General features: G+C 57.9%; 1 protein-coding gene and 1 long non-coding RNA gene across 4 annotated transcripts; one reads left to right on the forward strand and one right to left on the reverse strand.

Annotated features, from left to right (window-relative positions):
- Positions 1 to 100: 100 nt before the first annotated feature.
- LOC116217483 lies at positions 101 to 3,272 on the reverse strand. The gene is made up of 2 exons (XR_004162084.1): positions 3,045 to 3,272; positions 101 to 609 (listed from the first exon to the last, which is right to left on the reverse strand). It is a non-coding gene; the product is annotated as an uncharacterized LOC116217483 (long non-coding RNA).
- A 2,491-nt stretch (positions 3,273 to 5,763) lies between these two features.
- Positions 5,764 to 10,015, forward strand: LOC100538449 (myosin light chain kinase, smooth muscle-like). 3 transcript variants are annotated; one of them, XM_010724458.3, is made up of 11 exons: positions 5,764 to 5,909; positions 6,737 to 6,837; positions 7,243 to 7,368; positions 7,520 to 7,610; positions 7,726 to 7,929; positions 8,058 to 8,275; positions 8,394 to 8,517; positions 8,595 to 8,747; positions 8,955 to 9,075; positions 9,159 to 9,249; positions 9,626 to 10,015. In XM_010724458.3, the coding sequence occupies exons 3-11, from the start codon at positions 7,353 to 7,355 to the stop codon at positions 9,748 to 9,750; spliced, it is 1,143 nt and encodes a 380-aa protein (XP_010722760.1). In that variant the 5' UTR covers positions 5,764 to 5,909; positions 6,737 to 6,837; positions 7,243 to 7,352; the 3' UTR covers positions 9,751 to 10,015. The 3 variants fall into 3 exon arrangements, with proteins under 3 accessions (XP_010722760.1, XP_010722761.1, XP_019478927.1); XM_010724459.3 differs by having other exon boundaries at positions 5,765 to 5,909; positions 7,523 to 7,610; XM_019623382.2 differs by lacking the exon at positions 5,764 to 5,909 and adding an exon at positions 6,093 to 6,398.

Below are 10,015 nucleotides of genomic sequence, written 5' to 3' on the forward strand. Positions count from 1 at the left end.
GGGCGGGCGAAGGGTGAAGCAGCGCTGGGGCTGAGCGGCTGTTGTGTAACCGAGGGCAGGATGGGCGCTATGGAACGCATCTCGCAGAGGAGGCAGCCTGCTCGGTACCTACGGGGGCAGGTTTATTTCATAACGAACGTCAGCTCCCGGGGAAGGGGAAGATGCCGTGGGGCTCCAGGAAGGTTTTAGCATAAGCTTGGCCAAAAAATCCGCTCGGGACAAACGCCGCCACCAGCTGTGGGAAGAGGACGGGAGGGTGCCGAGGGGTGCTGCCCAGGAGCCTCGCAGTCTCCTTTCCCCTTCCCTCTGCCATGACAGCGCCGGGCAGCGGCAGCGCTGGGTGGCTGCAAGGGCTCTGCCGCCGCTCCGTGTGTTGGAGCGGGGTGAGTTAATTGGGATCTCACTCGTTAGGAGCGGGCTGAGTTAATTGGCATCTCACTCGTTAGGAGCCATTGCTCAGGGAGAGAAGCAGCAGCCCGCTGAGGCCTCCTGCTCCACCTGGAGCCCCGCAGCGCCGCACGGGGCCTCGGCTCCTCCCGGACAGCTGCGTGTCCGACTCCGGCAGCAGGGAGCCCTGGCGAGCTGGGCAGCACAGGTAGCCTTCGGCACCTGGAGGGGGACAAACCCACACAAGGGCATCATCAGAGAAATGTAGCAGCACGGCTGTTACTAAGTGAAGTCCGTGACCAGTTCGGCGCTCACGCAGGCCGTCCTGCACCCACTGACCCCAAACTGGTTACATTGAATTCATAAGAACGGCCCTTTGTTCAGTTACCTGCAAACACTTCAACGACGGCACTTACAGACACAGGAACGTCTCCCCCCCGCTCAGAGCACCGCTGCTCCCTCCATAACTATCAACTCCCCGACCCTGCTTTGATTCTACCAACTTTATGCCACATTCTGCTTAATGAAGGAGTCTTAACACACACTAATTGCTCCTAATCCCCACAGCAGGTGTTCCGGAGCGGTACGTCGCCCCGCAGGGTCCGACCCCACCTCCTGCGCTCGCACTTAGCGGCAGCGCAGCCTTTCAGTGCCCGCTGAAGCGCCCCGTCCCCAGGGGGAGCCGGGACACCCCGCTCTGCTTCCAGCCGCTCTCTAGGCAGGAAGCGTTGCAGCGGCAGCCAAGCTCCCTGAAAACGCTGCTGCAAAAAGGGAAGCCGTCCATTGTAACAGCATGCCAACACCGCGACAGCCAACGGCCGCGCTAAGCGAAACCCGGCTCCCCCCGCAGTGCCGCCGAGGGGACGGACGGAGCGGCTCCCGGAGGCCGGCAGCTTTGGGGCGGCTTCACGGCCGCTACGTGCCTCCTCACAAGGGCCCGGCTTTGGCATCGCTGCTGCTCGCTGAGTTCAGGCTTAACTCGCTCCAGTGCCATCTATTCGTTACCTTTAAGACACAGCACTCACACGCTGCTCTGGCCATCCCAACGATACTGCAATATAAGCAGGACTCCTTTTTAAAGGAGGCTCTCTGGCGCTGCTAACCCCACACGGCGTTCCCATCCAGCTGCCCCACAGCATCGGGATCTGCCCCTCTGTGGCTTCTTTCCATTCCTGCTCACCCCCTTTTGAAAAAAAAGCACCCCAAAACCCCACCTGTAACAACCAGGCACAGGGCATATAGGTTCAACCAACATTACATGTTCAGCTGTGGCGTGCACTCTAAGACACACAGAGCACCACACAGTCTTTAGGATTGGAAAACCATTAAGATCCTTGGGGACCTCCAACCCCATCCCACCCCACCCTGCCTGCTGTGGGGCCACATCCCCACAGTTCCAAACACGCCCCGGGCAGCTGTGCCACTGCCCCACCACCCATTCTTAGAAGAAATATTTCCTAATATCCAACCTGCTCCTCCCCTGGTGCAACATAAGCCCATCCCTCTCGTCCTATCGCTGCTACCTGGAGCAGAGGCCGACCCCCCCTCACCACCACCTCCTTCGAGGGCGCTGTAGGGAGCAATAAGGTCTCCCTGAGCTCCTCTCCTCTGCACTGATCCATCCCTGCTCCCTCAGCTGCCTCCCTCTGTGCTCACAGCCGTCACAGCTCCATGCCCTTCTTTGCACACACTCTAGGGCTTCGGTGCCTTCCTTGTTGTGAGGGCTGAACACAGCACTGAGGTACATGGAAATAAAGCTCCCAGCCTGGCCATGCAGCAGCGTATGAAGCTCAAGGCTCCAGCACACAGGAACTAATAGAGCAACGTGGACATTTGTCAGCAAACCTGTTTCAACAGAGCATTTTCTTAAAAAAGAGAACAAAACCAACCCTCCAGTTGTATAAATGGAAAAGAATCCAATTTGTGACTGGCAGGTCCCACATTTTACTGCAGGACCTACACTCAGAAGCCCCAAATGGTGCTGTTTTACACCTGAACCAAGTCCAAGCGCTGTTATTTCCCCAGCCCTCATTTCCACTGCACACAGCGACGTCTGCAGCCCCAGGCTGGGGCTCTGTGGTGCACAATGGGCCCCAGGGGCGGGTGGGGCTGCTGTATGGGGCTCTGGGGGGTGACGTGTGGGTCTGCGTTGGCTGTGGGGAGCCCTGCAGCACTTCAGGGTCCCGTGAGCCCAAGTGATACTGAGGGTAATGTTCTCAGGGGGTCATTTTTCAGCTGCCGTGCGTTAAAGGCGCGTTGTGTCACTGTGTGGCTTTTCCATGTTTCTAAACCAAAACGTCTCTTTCACTACAAAAATGCGCCGTTTCCCCCCACGCTGCGCCCACCGGGGTCACTGAGACACCGCTGCTACCCAGCACAGCCCGAGCTCACAGCTTTCCTACCACAATGTCTACAACCCCTCTCATCCCCCAAGTGAGGCCCAGAATCGGCCCCCTCCGCCCCGTTTCCGTCAGCCACGGCTCCCCCCGGAGCTGCGGCCTTCCCGTGGCCCTCCCCGCCCACAGCCCCGCACTCCTGAGGAGAACGGCCGCACCGCGCGGGCCTCCGCCGCTCTCCTCAGGACTCAACACTGGAGGGAGCCGCTCCCCGCGCTCCCGGCTCGGTCCAGAGTCCCCTCGAAGTCCCCGGCCGCTCACCGGCCCCGCGGCGGCGGGCAGCGAGGCCTGGCGCGAGCCCCCACACACACAAAATGGCGGCCGAGCCCTCACACCGCCCGCTCGTCCGCCATAGCCGCCGCCTCGTCCCGCTCGCCTTCCAACCAATCAGACGCCGCCGTACTGCTGCCGGGCATCGCGGCGGAGCCAATAGGAGAGAGAGGTGTAGAGGAAGGGGAGGGGTGCGCTTCCGCCGTGAAGGTTTATGGGAACTGTAGTCCTACGCCGCGGGCGGGGTGAAGGGGGTGTAGCGCTGCGGACTTGCTGTCCCATGATGCCGTGAGGCCCACTCGTGGAACTCTGCGCCTGCGCGCTTCGCATTGCCATGGCGACGGGCGCGGGGCCTGCGGCCTGCTCCGGGCCTACCGCCCGGTGGGAGCCCCACGCTGTGCCTGTGTCCAACTCCGTTCGGGAGATCCACCCATGTACCGAAACACACAAAAAATAGGGTTACAAATGGGGGAGGGACTGAGCGCACGGCTGTGAGGAGCACTGAGACTCTGCACTGTGTTGGGCCCAGAGCAGAGCAGGCTGAGGGACGGCCTCATGGCGGCTGCAGCTCCTTTCAGTGCACACCGAGCAGTTGGAGTGGCATTAAAGCTCCCATCACCGTATCTTCTTCCCTCACCATTGTGGTTCCTAGATCCCAGTTGCCAATTTTAAGCTCCCAAATTCCGTCTCTGGTTTCCAGTTCCCATCTAACAGCTCCCACTTCTGAGTTCTTAGGTCACAGTTCCCAGTTCCAAGCTCCCACTTCAGTTTCCATTTCCCTGTTCCCAGCTCCAAGAGCTTCCAGTTTCCAGCTCCCAAATCACACTTGCTTCTAACACTTCCAATTTCCCAACCATTTTACCTCCTCTTTCAAAGGCCTCTGCTCCCCATTCCCACTTCCCTTTCACCACTTCCCATTTCCCAGCCACCAGTTCACAACTCCCAGCACCACATTCCTAGTTTTCAACACAGTAATCACATTCCCTACTTCCCAGCTCAGTGTTATATGTTCTGAGCTCCCAATTCTTAGTTCCTAGGTCCCAGTTACCACTTCCCAGTTACCAACTCTTCCCAGTCCATTGCTCCCAGTTTCCAGTTCCCACCCCATAGTACCCAGAACCAATCCTTTTCTCCAGTTCTCACTTCTCAGATCCCAGTTCCTAGCTCCCAGTTAACACTTATTCCCACTTCCCAGGTCCTGGTTGGTGTCCCCAGCCAATGTATTCTTGTTGTGTCCCCATGTCTCTGGATGCCTCCTGTGCCACCCATGTCCCCTCTGCATCCCCAAGTCCTCTGAATCCCCCCAACATCTCCCTATGTCATCTCATGTCCCACATGTACTCCATGTCCCGATGCATGTCCCAGGGTCACCCACCTGTCCCTGGGTCCTCCCAGGTTCCTGTGGCTTCAATGTGTCCCCATTCCTGGTGTCCTCAGGTCTCCCATGTTCCCCCATGTGCTCTGTGACTCTCACAATGCTCACATGCCTCCCATGTCCACTGTGTCCTCTACGTCCTTTGTGTCCCCCCACATGCCCCTCATCCCCCGAGTCTTCCATGTACCTTACATCCTTGCACATCCTCCTTATGCCCCCTATGTCCCCCTACATGCCATCTATGTCCCCTGTATTCCTGTGGTTCCCACATGTCCCCATGTCTTCCCTTTCCCCAGTGTCCCCCAGATGTCCTGTGTCCTCTCCATGTAGCACTGTGCCCAGTTCTGGGTGCTGCCCCAAGATGGGTGGCCCTGCTGTGTGGCAATGTGGCTGTGGGGCCACAATGACAGATGGTGGCCCCTGTGGGACCTAGAGTGATGGACACCAGAGCAGGGCTCTGTGGGCACTGTGAGCAGACTGAGTGCTGCAGAGGTGTTTTTATTTTTGTAGCACCTACAAATAAACAGGCAGCTTCTCTTTAAATCCACCTAGCATCCAGCACAAAGAGGGGACCTGAAATGGGGTGGGAAACATGGGGGTGTGTGGGGAGACAAGAGACCCAAGAGAAAGAGCTGGGATTGCACACCCGGCCCCAGTACCTCACCAAACTTCCCTGTGCATCCAAATCCCACAGTGGGCATTTCTGCAGCTTTTTGGGACACATCCTGCGCTCAGCTCTTAAAAGCTTCGGCTTTTCTCAGGGTTCATTCCAAACTGGTGGTATGGGACACCTCCAGGCCTCCCTGAGGAGGAGAATTAAGGTGTGAGGGGTGGGGGATGTGATCAGTTTCAACAAAGAGCTTTGGCTTTTTTTTTTTTTTTCCCTAGAGCATTTTTTTTATTTTGCTGGGATGAGCATGAGGACAACACTGACACCCAGCAGCTGTGGGTTCCAATTGTGCCCTCAGGTGCTGCACAGACCCCATTCCCTGTGCTGTGCAGCACCTTACAGCCTCACTCTGCCCAATTTTGTCTCTTTCCATCCCCTTTTTGCCCCGTGCTGAGATGCAGGAGGCGGTGCAGCACAGCACGGTCTAAACCCCCAAACCCTCCTGAACGGGATTAAACCCCGCATTGAGGATGCTGCAAGGAATGAAGAACACAGACGGGGGTCTCCACCGCCCCTCACCCACTGCAGCAGCTCTGGCCTCTCCTCTGTCGTCCCCTACATGTCCTACATGTCCCCGGCACGCCGTGCTGTGTCCCAGCAGGGTCGATATTGCAGCGGGAGAGCGGTGAGGTCGTGTCACCGTCCCCAGGCCGTGGGCTGTGTGAGAGCATGGAAGCAGTGGCCCTGCCGCCCTGCTGGGAACATTGTCCCCATGGACTTTGAGCGCTTTGGGAGTGGCCCTGTATCGCTTCTGTGCCAACAGCACCAGTGAGAACCAGAGCAGTGCCAGGACCCTGTAGGGGCACAGCAGGTAATGGGGTGACATCTCCTGAGCTGCAGGGAGGCTGTGACACAGGGCTGCCCAAAGGGGTGGGACCCTCTGCAGTTCCTCGGCCCCATCCCTGAGTCTGTGGGAAATCATTGCATCGTTCTGATTTTAAAGCAGCGCAGCCTGTAAATCCCTTGGTCCTGAGGGAGAGGCTGGAAAACCCCGTTTTTGCTTCAAAGCAGCAGAGTTCAGAAGCAGGAGTGGTTTTGCAATGCTGTGTTCCAATTCATTCCAGCTCACCTGGGGACATCAGGGTGGTCACAGCCTGGGATGGGCGTGGGGACAGCAATGGATCTGATGGGATATTGGCTGCAGGTGGAGCTGGGGGAGCAGGTGTGGGTACTTAGGGCCATTGTGGGAACCCACTTGTGTGTGGGGATGAGGTGGGGCTGCTGCAGGATTTAAGTCCTGCTAAGACTCTAGGATGGGATATTGGCTAGTGTGAGGCTGAGGGCTTTGCTGTCTGGGGAGGTGTGAGCTCTCTGCAGAGCCCTGGGTGGCTTTAGTTGAGGTTTCTCTAGCTGGGATCTGGGTCCAAACCCCTGAGTGGTGCCCAATGGGGTATTTGGGATTGCAGTACCAGGGCTGCTTTGGGGGTGGCTGCCAGGCAGCTCAGTGTTGATGCTTGTGGTTGTTTCTCCCCAAGTACGGAAATGCTCTGGGAAGGAAGGGGAGGGCTGTTCCCTGCAAGAGCGATGCTCCAGCTGTGCCTGGAGCCTGGCTGGCGCTTTGCCCTGAGATGTTCCCATGTAGGCTGTGTGACTGCAGTGATCCCCAATGCCAACTCCAGCATCACCCTTCCTTCCCAGCTCACTCGTGACTCTGGTGGCTCAGCAGTGACCCAGCAGGACTGGAAGGACTGGAAGCCTGTGCGGGTGGCCTGGAACACAACGGGACCAGGTGGTGACAGGTCAGCACTGAGGGTCTGGGTTTGGGTGCCACTTTGCAGCACCTGGGTGTGTCTGTGATCTGGCCTACTCCCTCCATATGGGTAGGCTTGAGGAGCGGACTTGCCTAAGGAAGCAGCTCATCTGCCCCAGAAAAGCAGTTTTTCCTGGGGATTTCCTGGCTGCTGCAAGCTGGAGCATGTAAGAGGCTATAGCTTCTTGCTTAAGGCAATGGAGGTCCTAGAAGGAGATTGTTCCTATTTTAGGGAAAAAAGGGTGCTGCTTTAAAATTGCTTCTTGCCTGTGCAAATAGCAGCTCGGCATCTTCCTGAAGACTCTCCTGGTGAAGGTGCAGGGCCCTGCACGACATCGGTGGGAGCTGCCTGGGGCTCTCCCCATGTGCATAGCCTTGCTTCTTTCCCCTGCAGATCCCAAGGAGCAGGCAGAGGGGTGCCCTTGCCTCGCCCCCCACACCAACACTGCATCCAGCATCCATCCTGACCGTGCTAGCACCTTGACAGGGGCCAGTGGCATCGTGATGTCTCAGGCAGAAGGTACACACTGTCCTTGGTCTGCTCAGGGAGGGGGCACAGCTGCAGCACTGGGCTCCTCCCCCCCCATCAGCACTCACCTCTTGTCCCACTCTGTTCAATGCTTTGGCTGTGGCCCTACAGCCCTCCTGATCACCCCCTCTGTTCCCACCAGCAGGTGAGGAGGATTTTGAATGCTGTGATGTTGTCATTAACAGCCAGGATAAGGTTTCAGATGTGTACACACAGCTGGAGAAGCTTGGAGAGTAAGTAGGGGTCCTACAATCCCCAGCAGCTCTGAGATGTAGGGTCTGTTTATGGGTGGGATGTGATGTAGTGATGGGGACAGCTCCTCCATCCCTCTTGCTTGCTCTGTTCCAGGGGCAAGTTTGGGACAGTGTACCAGCTGCAGGAGAAAGCCACAGGCAAGATCCGGGCTGGGAAGTTCTTCCGGACACGGACAGCCAAGGAGAAGCAGGCGGCTCGGGCTGAGGTTGAGCTGATGAACCTCCTGCATCACCCGCGCCTCGTGCAGTGCCTTGCTGCCTTCCAGGGTCCCACGGAACTGGTGATGGTCATGGAGTAGTGAGTGTGGGGCAGTGGGATGGTGCTGGGGTGGGTCTCTGCACCTTGGGATGGTGGCATGGAGTGCAGGGTGGTTTGGGAAGCTGCAGACCCCTGCGTGGTTCCCAGCACTCTGCCTGCACTTGCAGTGTGGCTGGTGGGGAACTCTTTGAGCGGATTGTGGATGATGACTTTGAGCACACAGAGCCCAGCAGCACCCAATACATGCGGCAGATCCTGGAGGGGCTGCAGTACATGCATGGCCAGGCTGTCGTCCACCTCGACCTCAAACCCGAGAACATTGTCTGCGTCAGCCCATCCAGCCACTGGCTCAAGATCATTGACTTTGGCCTGGCACGGAAGTTGGGTGAGTGAGGGGGGACCTTTGGTGACAACAAGATGTTCCAGCTGGGTGCAGGGGCACATGGCGGGTTCAGCTGGGCTGCCATGGGGCTGCCTGCCCATGGGCTCCATCTCCTCTGCAGCTCCGGACACCCCTGTGAAGGTGCTGCATGGAACTCCTGAGTTCATGGCTCCAGAAGTGGTCTCCTTTGAGCCTGTGGGGCTTGCCACAGACATGTGGAGCGTCGGTGTCATCTGTTATATCCTGTGAGTGGACTCCTGGGGACAGCAGTTGCTCAGGAAGGGGCTGAGCTGTTCCTGAAGTCCCTCTGCCCTCTCTTCAGGCTGAGTGGGGAGTCCCCCTTCCAGGGAGAGAATGACATGGAGACACTAAGCAACATCACAGCTGCCCGGTGGGAATTTGAGGAGGAGATCTTCTCAGACATCTCCCAGCAGGCCAAGGACTTCATCAGCCAGCTGCTGCAGAAGGATCCTCGGTAAGATCCAGGTGTGGGGTGAGCCCCCATGGTTGCAGCTGGATTTGGGGTGTGAGGAAGATGAAGGGAGCAGATGCTCAAGCCCAGGGATGAACAGGGGAAGGTGCAAACCCTTCTGTGCTGAACAGACAGAGCAGTGCCCAGAGCCGCTCCTTGGGGCCACACCAAGGGCCAGAGGGCAGCCCCCCAAACTGTATCCATCCCTAGCTGCCGGCTCTCCAGCCCAGGGGCTCTCCAGCACCCCTGGCTACAGCAGCCCCTGCCCAGGAGCATGAAGGCACTGCCAAAGGAGCGGATCAAGCAGTTCCTGACCCGTCGGAAGTGGCAGGTATGTGGGACAGGCTGTGCCTGGGGGACAGTGGAGGGCATGAAGGTTCCAGTGAGCCTCTGTACTCTTTTCCTTCTCTCCAGAAAACAGGCAAAGCCCTACTGGCTATCAACAGGCTCACGTTGCTGTCCCAGAACCCAGACAGGAGAGCATCAGAGACTCAGGATGAGGAAGGTGATGGTGCAGAACAGTTAACCCATAAACCTCTGTTCTCTCTGCTATGCCACCCCCCTGCCTCGTGCTCCTTGTCAGTTTCCCCCACCTCTGCTCTGGCTGCCCTGTATTGCTGAACATGCTGGGTGTGTCCCCAGTGCAGAGCTTCTGGGCCAGCTTCAGTGCCCTATAGCTGTCTCATGCCTTCAACCTGGGGGGCCAGCTCTGCTGTCGGTTTAGAGCAGGCATGTCCAATGCTGCAGCACTAGAACCTGTACGTGATCCCAATCTCAAGGATCAGCTCCTGCTCCCTACAAGTGTCACACAGGTTTCTCCAGCAGCAGAATAGGGTTGCATGCAGCTGGCTCCTCACTGTTCTCTGTCCATCTGCCCACAGACTCATGCTGCACTGCGGAGGAGGACCAAGGCTGTGGATCTCTGCCCCAAGGAGATCCCAGCACCTCAGAGCCAGCAACAGGTGAAGAAGACAATGGCACTATGGAGGCTGCAGGCAAGGCCTAGCACAGTGCTGCTGTGCTGCCCCAGGCCACAGAGAGCTGGTGAAGGGAAGAAAAGTCACCAGGGCAAAGCCTTCTCCAGGCCTGCAGTTTGTACCATGACCTTGCCAGCCAGTGGTAGATGTCCCTGTGCTGGTGTGGGGACAGGCATCTTTTGTCCCAACAAGGAACTGGTGCTCCTGTCTGCATGGCTGCCTGAACTGGGGCTGCAGCCTGGCTCTTCTTGCTGTGTATTTTGTGAGCCCAATAAAGCACTGAGCATCACTTGC

This window comes from Meleagris gallopavo, chromosome 29, assembly GCF_000146605.3.
Source record: "Meleagris gallopavo isolate NT-WF06-2002-E0010 breed Aviagen turkey brand Nicholas breeding stock chromosome 29, Turkey_5.1, whole genome shotgun sequence".
Lineage (NCBI taxonomy): Eukaryota > Metazoa > Chordata > Aves > Galliformes > Phasianidae > Meleagris > Meleagris gallopavo.